This window comes from Pararge aegeria, chromosome 25 (genome assembly GCF_905163445.1).
Source record: "Pararge aegeria chromosome 25, ilParAegt1.1, whole genome shotgun sequence".
Lineage (NCBI taxonomy): Eukaryota > Metazoa > Arthropoda > Insecta > Lepidoptera > Nymphalidae > Pararge > Pararge aegeria.
In genome coordinates, this window is record NC_053204.1 from 5,163,422 (window position 1) to 5,179,391 (window position 15,970).

A 15,970-nucleotide genomic window follows, 5' to 3' on the forward strand; every position below is an offset into this window, starting at 1 on the left:
AGTGTTAACAGGTAATAATTCTTTACCGACTCTTAAAAATATTATGCTATTTATTTAATCCGCCAATTTGTGGCAGCGGCCATCTTGGACCAAACGAGTTAACAAAACCCCGTCGTTTTCGCGTTGGGAAGTAAGTAAAAATAAAAGTAAGTTGTTAATATCTGTGACAAATATAATTTACAGTAAACTTATCCAGTTAGCTATAAAAAAGTTTTTAGGATATTTCGTAAAGCGGTGATATTATAATACAATTCTCGCGCAAATCAAATCAAGTTTAGGTTCACGTCAGTAAATAAATAACAGGGCACTATGATGCATGACGTCATTGTCTAGTTAACATTTGCAACGCTGACTTACACAAATAGTGCAGCGTGTTATAGTAACAGATGACGTCACAGATTGTGAATAGCCCACATTTATCCAGCGGGGATATATCTCACTGAATTTAAATTCCCAAAACCAAGTGTGTGCGCTCGGTTAATATTTTGGTATGGTGGCACGGAGCCAGGACATGCTTTCATAATTCCTAGCCTTTGTATGGAATTTAGATGCGATAAATAATTATTAGATACTTAGCTCTTTCCAAACAATGCTCACAGAAAGATCCTATTTTAATATTAAGGATTACTTAAACGATAAAAAAGCTTTGGTGAGGATCGCTCGAACTTCATAGCTTAATATTAATTTACTGTGAGATGGTGCTAACAAAAATAATACCCGGCTGAGTTTGTTGCGGGCTCTGGGTGACCAGAGCGCGTTAGGAACCCTCATAGCTTTAGGCTTAAGTTGGCGAACGAAGTTATTACCATCCCCTTACAATTATGTAAACATATATGTATGAACGCTTCATAAGTGCCTGTGATAGAGTAAAGAATTTTTGAATTTGACCCCCTATCTAGTCCTAAATATAACAAGACCTCTTTATTAACTCCTATGATCCACAGAATTATGCCGCACCCAACTTTGCTATCGTTTACTTTTTTAGTAACTATACCGACGTTGTAATTTTTCATTATGAAATAGCGTTCTTGCTCTTCCAGACCCAACCTTGGCCCTTAAAACAATATTTGCCTTAACTCAAACAAAACTGCTTGTGGAGCGAGTTACATTATATCATAATACAACACTTGGCCTTATGAACGATTTGTATTTCTGACTTTCAGAAATAATGCAGCGTCAGATTGTGAATAGCCCACATATACCCAGCGGGGATATATCTAACTGAATTTAAATCCCCGAAAACTAGTGTGTGCGGTCGGTTAATATTTTGGTATAGTGGATATCGCAGCTTTAGCTACCCAAATTGTCCACTGCTGGACAAAGGGTCTCTTCATCATATCAACCGATGACGTCACAGATTGTGAATAGCCCACATTTATCCAGCAAGGATATATCTAACTGAATTTAAGTACCCGAAACCAAGTGTGGTTAATATTTTGGTACGAGTAGGTATGTTGTCTGTCGTAGTCATAGCTACCCAAATTGTCCACTGCTGGGCAAAAGATCTCTTCATCATATCAACCGGTGACGTTACAGATTGTGAATAGCCCACATTTATCCAGCGGGGATACATCTAACTGAATTTAAATTCCCGAAACCAAATGGGTGCGGTTAGTATTTTGGTACAAGTATATTGGCTGTCGTAGTCATAGCTACCGAAATTGTCCATCGCTGGGCAAAGGTATTTTCATCATTCAACCCTTATCGGCCCACTACAGGGGACTAAACTTATCTTGCCGAAAATTTACTGATGCTGATAACTTGCTAGAGTAGGGTATAGTATACAGTTGAGCCACAGAATACAAACGGATTCCCCGGGCTTTTTAGATCAGAAAAAAACTCTTTCCTTAATCATAAACGCAATATAATTGTTTGTCTTTACAAATATTCTAAATGCAAAAGTGTATTTGTCCTTCCATTGAAACGGTTCTAGTTAGGTCTAGTAAAAGATGGAACACGTAATCACAAATTTATTTAGGGTAACAAGGTCAGGGTCGTGGGTGAAAGGGCCCGTCAATTAGTTCGCTTCCAAATTCTGCAGTGGGCGAGTACTGCCCTTGTAGCCGTTGATTGCGTGGCCCAGAAGGAACAGGCGAAGACGAGGTGGTCTTCAGCTGCACCCGGAGATCGGCGTCGGAGGTGACGTCGACAACCACAGGGAGTCGAACCCGAAGCGAGGCAGGCGAAGACGAGGTGGTCTTCAGCTGCACCCGGAGATCAGCGTCGGAGGTGACGTCGACAACAGTAGAGAGTCGAACCCGGAACTTGGGTTTGAACTCGAACTTGAAGCGAGGAACTCGAAACTTGAAACTCGAAACTCGAAACTCGAAACTTGAACTCGAAACTCGAACTCGAAACTCGAAACTCGAAACTCGAAACTCGAAACTTGAAACTTGAGACTTAAGACTTGAAGCGAGGCAGGCGAAGACGAGGTGGTCTTCAGCTGCACCCGGAGATCGGCGTCGGAGGTGACGTCGACAACAGTAGAGAGTCGAACCCGGAACTTGGGTTTGACTCGAACTTGAAGCGAGGAACTCGAAGCGAGGCAGGCGAAGACGAGGTGGTCTTCAGCTGCACCAGGAGATCGGCGTCGGAGGTGACGTCAGATCTCGAACTTGAGACTCGAAACTCGAACCCTGGAATTTTCGTCCAGCGTGTGAAAAATAATTCCGCTTCAACTCGTCTGATTGCGAACACGTGGCTCAGCTAAGCGGCAAGCACTGCGCAAGATGGCGGATGCGTTGTTCACAATCAGACGGAGTTTACATTATGAGAGCGTGAGAAGCATTAAAATAAAACAAAAGACATTAAGACTAATATTAATTAAAAGATAGCAAATAGCAAAAGGTACGCGAGGTTATTAGCAAAATACAGAGAACCACTACAGTATGAGAATCTGGGAATTCATCGAAATAGGAAACTTAATTATAAAAAAAAAAGGAATTAAAACATTTAGATGAAATTTTAACAAAGAATATGCAAGGATTAAGCCAAATATGATCGATTGCATGGGTCAATGTGCGAGAACAAAGAACAAAGGCAACGAGCGCAATGGCCGACCCGCATGCGTGTAATTTACCTAATTAAAAGATATTCTAACGTCTAAACTTTAAGGAATCGTTCAACACTTACCCGATACACGGGGCCTAGATAGCATCCCTAAGGACTAAGGCAAAAAAAACAGTAATCAAGTGAGAGTCGTAAGAAAAATAACGCGGCGGCGGCCGCACAGCGGCCGCGCGGCGTCCAGCCTCTAGCAGAGACCTGGGCGACTGACGAGCCGCGCGAAGTTAGAAAGCCGCGAGCGCGGCTGGTCCCCGCGCACCGCTCCCCTCGCGCCGGGATACCAGTTTCGCGACACTTCGGAAGACTGCCCGCGCGCAAATTCCAACAATATTAATTTATAACATTAAATAGACATTTATTACGTTACATATCCCCCTCGCCCACCAAGGATTTCACTCTACCCAAGTGAAATCCGCTAGTACTCTCAGTAACGTCCGTACAATACTCAATCAGACCCAACTTTCAAATTTTTTCATACTTCACGCATACAATGAAAGCAACAGTATTTGTATCTGAAATACTGACGCATCCTTCCACAATTTGAGTTAATGGTTGTAAGAAAACCATAGACTCTTGTAGGACTCTCAGTAACGTCCGTACAATACTCATTCAGACTCAACTTTCAAATTTTTTCATACTTCACGCATACAATGAAAGCAACAGTATTTGTATCTGAAATACTGACGCATCCTTCCACAATTAGAGTTAATGGTTGTAAGAAAACCATAGACTCTTGTACAAACTTAGTTATAGATGAAATAACGAATGGCGATGAGAGGAAAATAGCATAATATTGTGTATTAAAAGAAAAAAAAAAAAAAAACTAATTCAAATAGGAAACTTAGGCCCACGTTGGGCGCCAGTGAAACGGTTCTAGTTAGGTCTAGTAAAAGATGGAACACGTAATCACAAATTTATTTAGGGTAACAAGGTCAGGGTCGTGGGTGAAAGGGCCCGTCAATTAGTTCGCTTCCAAATTCTGCAGTGGGCGAGTACTGCCCTTGTAGCCGTTGATTGCGTGGCCCAGAAGGAACAGGCGAAGACGAGGTGGTCTTCAGCTGCACCCGGAGATCGGCGTCGGAGGTGACGTCGACAACCACAGGGAGTCGAACCCGAAGCGAGGCAGGCGAAGACGAGGTGGTCTTCAGCTGCACCCGGAGATCGGCGTCGGAGGTGACGTCGACAACAGTAGAGAGTCGAACCCGGAACTTGGGTTTGAACTCGAACTTGAAGCGAGGAACTCGAAACTTGAAACTCGAAACTCGAAACTCGAAACTTGAACTCGAAACTCGAACTCGAAACTCGAAACTCGAAACTCGAAACTTGAAACTTGAGACTTAAGACTTGAAGCGAGGCAGGCGAAGACGAGGTGGTCTTCAGCTGCACCCGGAGATCGGCGTCGGAGGTGACGTCGACAACAGTAGAGAGTCGAACCCGGAACTTGGGTTTGACTCGAACTTGAAGCGAGGAACTCGAAGCGAGGCAGGCGAAGACGAGGTGGTCTTCAGCTGCACCAGGAGATCGGCGTCGGAGGTGACGTCAGATCTCGAACTTGAGACTCGAAACTCGAACCCTGGAATTTTCGTCCAGCGTGTGAAAAATAATTCCGCTTCAACTCGTCTGATTGCGAACACGTGGCTCAGCTAAGCGGCAAGCACTGCGCAAGATGGCGGATGCGTTGTTCACAATCAGACGGAGTTTACATTATGAGAGCGTGAGAAGCATTAAAATAAAACAAAAGACATTAAGACTAATATTAATTAAAAGATAGCAAATAGCAAAAGGTACGCGAGGTTATTAGCAAAATACAGAGAACCACTACAGTATGAGAATCTGGGAATTCATCGAAATAGGAAACTTAATTATAAAAAAAAAAGGAATTAAAACATTTAGATGAAATTTTAACAAAGAATATGCAAGGATTAAGCCAAATATGATCGATTGCATGGGTCAATGTGCGAGAACAAAGAACAAAGGCAACGAGCGCAATGGCCGACCCGCATGCGTGTAATTTACCTAATTAAAAGATATTCTAACGTCTAAACTTTAAGGAATCGTTCAACACTTACCCGATACACGGGGCCTAGATAGCATCCCTAAGGACTAAGGCAAAAAAAACAGTAATCAAGTGAGAGTCGTAAGAAAAATAACGCGGCGGCGGCCGCACAGCGGCCGCGCGGCGTCCAGCCTCTAGCAGAGACCTGGGCGACTGACGAGCCGCGCGAAGTTAGAAAGCCGCGAGCGCGGCTGGTCCCCGCGCACCGCTCCCCTCGCGCCGGGATACCAGTTTCGCGACACTTCGGAAGACTGCCCGCGCGCAAATTCCAACAATATTAATTTATAACATTAAATAGACATTTATTACGTTACACCATTACGTCATAACCAAACAACCAGACATCTTCATTGACTTTTGGCATAGAGTTGGTTGAAAGAACAGAGATTAGCATATCCCAAGAAAACATCCGGGATTCGTGATAATCGCGGACAAAGAAGGCGGGCACCAGCCAGTTTTACAATAATTTCACCATACAATTTTACAAGAGGATCCTTGTAAACAAACTACCTAAACCTGTTTTACCTGCCGCTAAAACGATTCATAACGTGACTGGAAATTTGGATCACGAAACGTAATTTGACGCCCGAAGCAATGAAACTTTGTCAACATTACCCAAAACTACGTTATTAAATCTAATACGGCCCTGGACGTTTCACATTTTAGTTCAGCGCTATTTATGAAACTAGTGTTGGTTTCTAATTTGCAGTTGTTTAAAGTCCAGTTGCTTTTGTCAATGTTTCAAAGCAAGAACGTTAATTACTTCCTAAACGAACCATTAATTTAACACAGAAAAAGAAGGTTATTTACTTATTTTTAATTATATTTGAATGAACCAGACGATATTTTTAATGTTCTCAAGTGTGGAGTCCAAAAACCCGCACTGTGCGAGCGTGGTGGACTACGGCCTTAACTCCTTCTTATTCTGGGCGACACGTCTCCTGTAGTGGGCCGTGGATTTATAATATGATGGTGATGATGATGAATGTTTAACAATTATCATCGAAATTGATTGGTCAGGGTTTCGTGCCAAGCGATTTTATTGTTCCAATACGATGTTGATTTGCGTAGAAATTGATTACGGGTGTCGGTTTATTATAACTGCCATACCTCTAACTGTTAAGCCGGCAACCATTGTAAACTGATCATCACCACGTGATATTGTGATCAAGGGCTGACTTGTAAAGGAATAAAAAATGAATTAGTCTACCGTACTAAAATATGAAATATATATATAAATAAATATACTACGACAATACACACATCGCCACCTAGCCCCAAAGTAAGCGTAGCTTGTGTTATGGGTACTAAGATCACTGATGAATATTTTTATGAATTATATATACATAAATACTTATAAAATACATATAAACACCCAGACACTGAAAAACACTTAATGCTCATCACACAAACCTTTTCCAGTTATGGGAATCGAACCCACGGCCTTGGTCTCAGAAAGCAGGGTCGCTGCCCACTGCGCCAGTCGGCCGTCAATATTATGAGTACGAAAATGGGTGTCAACTTCTTGTTAACTTCGGCACAGTGGCGTGCATAGAGGGTATAAAATCAAGAAAATCTGCAGTCTGAGTTATAATAAACTTAAGGATAGGCATTGTAAAAGTTATTAAAAGCCTACCCTTAAGTATTTATAACTTGTGATGGAGATTTTCTTCATTTTATATCATCTGCATACCAAGTTCTGCACCGAGTTTGATGAAACTGGAACGTGTACATGAAAACCGAAATATAACTTCACAAGGGAATATTTATTAGTACGCTTTAAAGGTAGATTATGTACTTTCTCTGAGACTTATCTCTGAATCCGAAAACCTAATAGTTTTTGAGTAAAGCACTGCCATAGTTTTTACTGGAATAAATCAGATATAGCCCTGACAGCACAAAATTAAAATCAAGTTACTCCTGCCACTTTATTAAGTACGCGTCGCGTAGCGTAGTTACTATGTGCGTATCGGTCTTTTATCTTCAGTAGGGTTGTCATAAGTACTAAGAATGTTTGGAATTCGTTTGTATTGAATAATAAATATAAATAAAATATATACTACGACAATACACACACCGCCATATAGCCCCAAAGTAAGCGTAGCTTGTGTTTTTTTTTTCGCTTTTTTTAAAAAGCTTTGTCACATACCTAATGTGACTATGTCGCTCTGTTCTAACTAATTTATATATCAGTTTTGATTCTGATCTAAGAGAAAACGCTAAAAAGCTAATTACATCTACTATACTTAAATAACTATCTAGTAAACTTATTCTAAGTTGTTCATTCCGAACACAATTCAACACAACCTGATAAATATCCTCAATTACCCCACATGTGGAGCAATTAGGGCTTTCATTTTTTCCAATGAGGTAGGCAAACTTATTTGTTGGAATATGTCCGGAACGAACGTAGCTTGTGTTATGGGTGCTAAGATGACTGATGAATTTTTTTTTTATTATGAATAATATTAAATAAAAATAAATAATAAATAAATAAATATACTACGACAATACACACATTGCCATCTAGCCCCAAAGATAGCTGATGGATATCTTGAATATAATACACGTAAATACTTATAATATACTGATAAACACCCAGACACTGAAAAACATTCATGTTCATCACACAAACATTTTTGAAGTTTTGGGAATCGAACCCACGGCCTTGGACTCAGAAGGCAGGGTCGCTGCACACTGCGCCAGTCGGCCGTCAAATAATATTGATAAATACTTATAAAATACATATAAACACCCAGTTTTGTTTTAATATTTATACAGGTGATTCCTTATCAAATATACTTAGAACACTTTAACATTATTTCGTAATTCGGTTACATGTTGTATAGTTGCATTCCGTAAAGGGACATTATATTATTTTTTTCCCGAGAAAGCAAACGAGAATCGTAGCCTTAGCCCGGCCTTACAGCAAAGCCTATATTGACGAAATTTTTATAACCTTCCTTGCATTGCAAAGATGTGCATGACTACCACGGGATTTCTAACAATCCGATATGAAGCCATGAGGAGATTTCTAATAAAAAAAGTTTAAGAGATCAGGGTTTCCACAGACACACGATCAAATCAACGGATACGTGCCATACGTTGACTACTCCAGAGACTATGCACCTCCGCAATCCACCGATTCCATGACAGGCTCCCTATCAAGGAGTACCGATGCGTCTACATACCAAAGCCACTGTGGTTCTTTGAACCGCCAAGGGAGTTGCGGACGTCTTGGAGGAATGATCGGACCTGATTGTAAGTACCTTTTTATTTTATTGATACTGATTATATTATCATCTATACTGTGTACTAATATACAAAAGAGGTAAAGTCTGTGAGCTTGTAGGATGTTATTTTCTGGACGTGACAACGTCTTATAATTTGATGGAGCCGGCTGCACGCACGAAAAAACATGACGTATGCGGCGTTACCTCGCTCTGAGGCGTTCCATTCAAGGCTTGAAGTGCAAGCGAGAGCGCGGAACGAGAGATAAAGAGGCACAGTCAGCCTCCGCGTTCGACATCTGTCTCTCTCTTACTTGAGTGAGCGATGCGTCCGCGTGGACAGCTTCCATACAATAATACATTTACATGTTTTCGGCAAGGATGAAGTGCAGTGAAAAGTGAATGTGGTGTCAATTGTTTATAGCAACGATAATATCTACCAAACAAATAAAATTATAATTTTCAATCATCAGTATTTTCTTAAGACGTCACGTTCAACTATCGTCAGTAAGCCGACTTTACAGACAACCAATTTTTGTGAGTGTCAAAGGTATAATATATTAACTTTTGTCTTTTTCTTAGCAGTCAAATTTGCAAACTAAGTCAGAAAAAACGGGCGAACGACAAGCTTACCTAACCTATTACAAACGCTGTCTTAGCGATGAGAGATGTATTATGATTGAGTTCTTGAGAAAAGTTTAAAAGCCGGATAATGCCTTCAAAAAATTCAGCGATAGCATATTAAAGCCTCAAAAAGTAGTTTTTTGTGCCTGAAAATATATTTTCAATCTGTATCTACCCGTGCGAAGCCAGGGTGGGACGCGAGTATAGTATAAAATGATCACTGTTAATCTTTGAAACGCTTAAACATATTCTTTCACCAGACCATAATCGGTACATCTTTATATATATATTTCTTGTGTGCGTGTGTATGTCACTGAACTCCTCCTAAACGGCTGGACCGATTTGAATGAATTTTTCGGTATGCGTTTGGGCGGTATCCTGGATGGTTTAGATTCACAAATTAACTCGACAGATGGCGCTGGTTTCCGCTAGTATTTATATAGATTTTTCTAGTGCAGCCGTGATATCAGCACCTATTTCTAAAGCATTAGCTTGTCTAAATAAACTTTACAATTATTAACTAAGATTTATTTATTTTGAGATTTTAGACTACACTGAGTATAGATTTAGGCAACTTATTTTATTTTTAAATTAGAGATTACTTAGATTTTGAACACTTTTCCAAATATTTTAGTGATACCAATGGGAAATCCTGGAGTCATTATGACAGGCGGAGTTGACGTAAGATACGCTGCGACCTATGGAAATCCTTACTTACGTGGAAGCAGCGGACCGTTATGTAAGTCGTTGCCTTAGATTAAATATTTTGGTGAAAGAGCGCTATTAAAAAAATGACCGTTTGCTTTCAAAATATCAATCTGCATAAGATCTACAGACAAGGCTAATGTTTTTACACCTGCTTTAAAGTAGTTAGCCAGAATCCTTATCATCATCAATAGTCTATAACAGCTCACTGCTGGACTAAAGGCTTCTAACTAAGAAACAGATTGCCCGTAATCACGACGCTGGGAAGACGGGCAGATTGTAGTAGTAGCAACGAGAAGCTACTGCCTGTTCTCTGTTATATTCTCTTCGTTCTCTCGTTGTTGTCACGAGCCCTACTCTTCCCGCAGGAAGAAGATTGTTGGTGATAACTGTATTCTAATCTTCCATCGCCACATGGCTGATGATTACAACAATATAAACATTATATTTTATTCCTTATTATATGGGATAAGTATAGTATCAATCACCAATTCCCTTATGTAAATTAAGCTTAATTTGCTATACTCCGCGAAAAGCAGGAGAATCTGTATGGTGTAATTTATAATTTCTTCAATCTTTATACTCCACACCAAACAGATCTTCTTTACAATTATTCATTGTTAAGTCAACATCTCCTGAAGATGCTCCGGTTTTGGAGCGAAACGTGCGAAAGGGACCATTGCCGAAGATCTGTTTGGCGTTGAATATAAGAATTGAAGAAATTATAAATTACACAGATTCTCCTGCTTTTCGCGGAGTATAGCAAATTAAGGTTAATTTTATAATATATCATGGATTTCCGCAAAGTAACGTCTGCTTTTATACTCGTACAATAACAATTCTGTATAATGGACAACTGGCTCTTGGAACTTTATCGGATATCGTCTGCGAAAGGTACAGAAGTCATTTGTGGGTTTTAGTATACGCTTTTATAATATGATTCCTAAGGTAATTTTTGGACTTATCAATGCATAATTTTAAAGAATTTGTTAAAACACATTTATTACAGCAAGGTTACCATTCAATTGACGAATTTCTTGCAAAGGTTGCTTGGAAGCATCCCGCTCCGCTTTCATCTCTTTCTTTCACAAAATCGAAAAATGAATGTTAAAATGAAAAATGTTTATGTTGAAAAAGAGCAACTGCCGAGTTTCTTGCCGGCTTCGTCTCGGTAGAATCTGCCTTTTGAACCGGTGGTAGAGTCACTAAAAACAGACAGACTTGACGTTTCAAAAGTGTTTATATTAGGGCTATTTGAAATAAATTAATTTTGAATTTATAATCCAAGAATACAGATTCTGTGCTCTTTGTTTATGATATACAAATCTATATAATATCTACTAGAGATTTTCTTTTATAAGAGGCCGTCCATTTGAACATTGTCGTTACCTTGAATTGCTTGTTACAGCTTACGTAACACCAGTGAATAATCCTTCGAAAAACGCCCCTCCACCGTATTACACTTTAAGAAATACAAATCATCATCCACCGAGTGAGTAAATTAATTTTAAATTAATTTTTATATGAAAGTGTACTTTTACATTTTAATTTATATTTGGTTTTTGTAGATTTTGTTTTACATTTATCTGTGTATTTTAAAGCTTATTTAATTCATTGATCGTCTTGTATAAATCAAACAAAAAATTGGCAGATAAAAAAAAAAGGTAATATTTATATCAATAAATCATGCCACTAGGCATGTAACGTTAGGTGCTACCACTTCCACTATATTTTACATTTGCTTAATTGCACTAATACTAGGATCACGTAAGACATGTACGTCTTCTTAGATTGTTGAATATGAATTTCTTATTTTATTTTCAAATTGACGGCCGAGTGGCGCAGTGGGCAGCGACCCTGCTTTCCGAGTCCAAGGCCGTGGGTTCGTTTCCCACAACTGGAGAGTGTTTATGTGATGAACATGAATGTTTTTCAATGTCTGGGTGTTTATCTGTATATTATAAGTATTTATGTGTATTATATTCATAAAATAATATTCATCAGCTATCTCAGTACCCATAACACAAGCTACGCTTACTTTGGGGCTAGATGGCGATGTGTATACACACATCACCATCGTGTATATTTCTTTCTGTCGTGGTATATTTATTTATTTATTTAAATCCGTGAATTTATTATAACTTTTACAAATTTACGCCCTACAACCAGTTTATTTTATTTCGTATGTGTGGTTCCATGTAAAATTCTGTTCATTATGTCACCATTTAATAACTGGTTAATATAAATAAACATATTATTTCAACGTGTCAGGTACGTCGGTAACATCTCCATCGTCATCATCATCATCACGGCCGTACACCTCTCCGCCCACCTCGTCACCATCTAGTAACAACAGCGCTCAGCCTCAAGTAAGTTAATCTAAAATTCCTTGTAGAAGTGAGATTTCCTTTATTTGATTACAGGTACATGTGTCTATCCTGGCGCAGCTAGGAGTTAGTGTTTGACTTTCGTCTATATGTTACCAACATTGCTTTCTGATTTCGGGCACATAATGCGGCGGGGGAATGATAGCCTGGAAAAAATTATAGTTACGGGCAACACCGAAGGCAAAAGACCTAGAGGCCGGTCCCCAACAAACTCAAAAAATCAAATTCAGACCGCTTCTATCAAATCGCAAACATGTCCTCCAACAGAAGTCGATGGAGACAGTTTACCAACGCGAAGTTGAGATCTCACCAGGACCACGATCTTCAGTGATGAAGGAACGACCATAGAGAGAGATAACTGCAGAAATAAAAATTAAACTGACATACCGTAGTCTACTATACTAGGGTCATATCTCTGGTAGTATCTATATCAATTACTAAATAGAAAACTAGAAAGTTATTAAGTCTTCAAAAACTAAGTAGATCAATCATATCTAAATCGATATTCGTCTTGACGTACTTAAGATAAGTTTTTTACGTTTGTGTATATCGTGACTTCAAGATTTTGTTATTTAATTTAGGATACTTATAATTAAGTCCTTGTTTCTTTCATGTTATTTACTTGGTGACCAAGCAATCTTATTCTTATTATATTCATATATTCTATGTAGTTACATATTATATTCTACGCAACATCAGATAAAGTCTCTAACATACGCACGTTTCGATCCAATACCAGAGAATCATCATATGTTGACTCTTAAAAAGTTCAAAGTTTGTTTTATTTTAAATGACAATGTGAGATGGTGATAGTAAAAAAAACAAACTGGCTAAGTTTGTTGTGGGCTTCTTCTCCAGGACCCGTTTGGCACCCTAGTTTAGTTAAGTTTACGAATATGGTTATCACCATCATCCCTTTACCGTGTAATTGTAAGATATTTTTGTCTAATTGAATAAAGATATTTTTGACTTTTAACTTTGACTTTATAACAAAGTAGTATGTATGGCATAAATGATTCTTGTCTGAGCAAATCATACCAAAAAAAAAAATATAGGCAAATTTGTTGCTTTTTTAATATTTTATATTGAAAAAATTATTTTCATTAGGTGCCCAAATCACTTGCTCAGGGAACTGGAGCGCTGTACATTCTTCCACCGTCCAGTCAAGGAAGCATGCATTCATCCCAAATATCAACCAAAGGTGAGTTACTCAACATAACGAACAATTTAACTTTTGAAGAACGAAAATGTGTGGTATTTCTGTCTGGAAGTCTTTCTGTAGAAATGGCCACGCATAACCTTGTGTGGAACTGGAGTGACTTCTTATAGTGTCCGTCCCCCTACGTAATAACCATTTTGAAGACATAATAGACGATGTACTGAGGCAATTATTGTGTTTGCATCCGCTAAAAAAAGTATATTATGCGGATATTCCAACGTTGATGTTTTAGTAGAAAATGCAACTACAACTTGGTTCCTTAACTTATTAACATGCTTTAATTTGAATCATGCTTTCAGTGAACCAACTAGAATCACAGAAACCTCGAGCATCTTATTTAAATATCCTACATAGACGAAGAAAAATAAACAAAGAAAAAAAAATATCTAAGCGTTATTTTAGAATACACCTAATTTCATTTTTTGTTTCCAGGCACCGGCACTCACGTATAAACAAAAGGATTCTCGCTAAAAGGGAATAAATAATAGAATACGATAAAAGAGTCATCGGAAAACGCGAAATAGGGATGAAATTCCATCTAAGTTAGATGACTATTTGAGAAGTATTATAAATAAAATGATTTGATACAATATTGAAATCAGAATTGTACATCTTTTTGATAGATTATGTATTTCTTTCTCTCTTATATTACTTTATTATTAAAGAAGATAGGTTGAGATCGTTGCTAGATACGCGAATTGTTTGTCGCGAGAATGCAATTTTTAAATCTGATACTGATATTGCTGAAGCTGAATGGTTTGTATGTTTAAAAAAGCTCATCCCAAATACTCCGCTATAAGCGCAACTTTGCGACCGATATCCTGTACAGACTTAAGTTGAACTATGACCAATTGCCACTAATCATTACATTGGGCTACAGAAGGATATTATAAATAAAAATAAATAAATATACTACGACAATACACACATCGCCATCTAGCCCCAAAGTAAGCGTAGCTTGTGTTGTGGGTACTAAGATAGCTGTTAATTATTTTTTTATTATGAATATAATACACATAAATACTTATAATAAACAGATATAGATAAACACCCAGACACTGAAAAACATTCATATTACGTAAAATCATAGGAAAAATAATCAAAAAAAATTTGGTACATTAAGAAACACCCAATGACACCTGCGGGCAACGCACTGCACTGGCGGTATTCCTGTCCCGTAAATAGCCGTTAAAGAACACTGTAAAATATTTAAATGGGTATTTAACGCGATTAGCTAACTTAACTTTAGACATGATAGATAAAAGGTCGATGTACGACGATAGAAAGCATGCGTAACGTCTCACTATACAGTCGCGCTACATTCGTAATACAGTCGCAATACAATCACAATACGGTCGCAATATAATCGCAATACGGTCGCAATATAATTGACAGTCGCGCAATCATCTCAACCTAAACCTAATCTGTGAATGATACTCAAGAAAGCCTAACTAGAAAGCTTTAAGTATAGATGTCAAAGAATCAAACCTAGAATAAATTTAATTAAGGTTTTTTTATTAATGTATTTAATTTAATCTACCAAGTATCTGTTGCATACAAATTTGTACAAAATTAATTTAAATTTACTGACTTAAAAATATTTTTAAAATACACATAGAAAAAAAATTGTTTGTATGTTCCTTCTGGAGTTGTATTTAAAAAAAATTGGCTATCCTCACAAAAGTCTATTTTATTCGAAGTAAAAAAATACTACTTAACAAAAGTTTACTTATAGAAGCTTACTAACTAAACAAACTAAATAAACCAAGATACTGCAGAGTAATCTATAAATGTATTCATAACAAAATACAATAGTGATCTTAAAATGCAACACTGATTGAAATGCAACACATATTCAAAATCAAAGTCAACTATTTATTTATTCAAATTGGCCCATAGATGGCTCTTTTGATGAAATTTTGATTTAAATGTAACATTGCCTGATTGAAATGCAACAACGATATCGTGTTGCAACCAAGCTGTTAATTTGCTTCTGCTTGATTGAAATTAAACAACGATATCGTTGTGTTGCAAGCAAGATATTTAGTCGTTTTTAAAGTAATTGCATTTAATTACGTAGTCGAAAAATTTATATTTAATTAACTAAATATTTGATTAAGACTGATGATTTTTAAACTAGTTGTTTTAATAGATTTTAGTTGTAACTAATTAAAACTTTAATATAACTTACACAGAGGACTTAAATTGTCTTCCTTTTCATTGTGGGATCTTCTTAGGATTAGTTTGTTTTATGCAGATAAGCTTGTATTGTGTTTTATCTATTTAATGATTATTAAAAACAGGCTTTATTTTGATGATATTTACTGCCATTTTTGTACAATTGTCCAAAGTACTATAGTATAATAATAATAAAAATATTATAAAATTTTACGAACTAAAAGAGTTTTTTTTAGAGGATGTAAATAAACGAAAACCCAAAATTTAAGTTAGATACAACCGCAAAGGTTAAACTACTTAACTTTAGTACTGAATGTGTCTTTTTTAGGTTTAGTTTAGTTGAACTAACGGAACATGAGTTTTGGTGTAATTTTGTTCGAGGTAATTTTTTTTGGAACTAGAGTGGTGCGGAGCGGCTTGTTGACGAAACTTTTAGTGACAGAGCTCATTCGGTTCTGCCGCCAAGCAGAATGTCTGTCTGAGGCAGCATTTCTGTTTCATTTGA

At 37.6% G+C, this 15,970-nt stretch overlaps 1 protein-coding gene across 1 annotated transcript in view; it reads left to right on the forward strand.

Moving 5' to 3' along the window:
- Positions 1 to 14,200, forward strand: part of LOC120634840 (irregular chiasm C-roughest protein-like) — a 123,301-nt gene extending 109,101 nt beyond the window's left edge. Inside the window, exons 17-22 of the mRNA XM_039905669.1 lie at positions 8,194 to 8,383; positions 9,611 to 9,715; positions 11,090 to 11,173; positions 11,953 to 12,050; positions 13,176 to 13,269; positions 13,720 to 14,200. Coding sequence (XP_039761603.1) covers positions 8,194 to 8,383; positions 9,611 to 9,715; positions 11,090 to 11,173; positions 11,953 to 12,050; positions 13,176 to 13,269; positions 13,720 to 13,739 — 591 coding nt within the window. The 3' untranslated portion in view covers positions 13,740 to 14,200. The remainder of the gene's footprint in view (positions 1 to 8,193; positions 8,384 to 9,610; positions 9,716 to 11,089; positions 11,174 to 11,952; positions 12,051 to 13,175; positions 13,270 to 13,719) is intronic.
- The last annotated feature ends 1,770 nt before the right edge of the window (positions 14,201 to 15,970 follow it).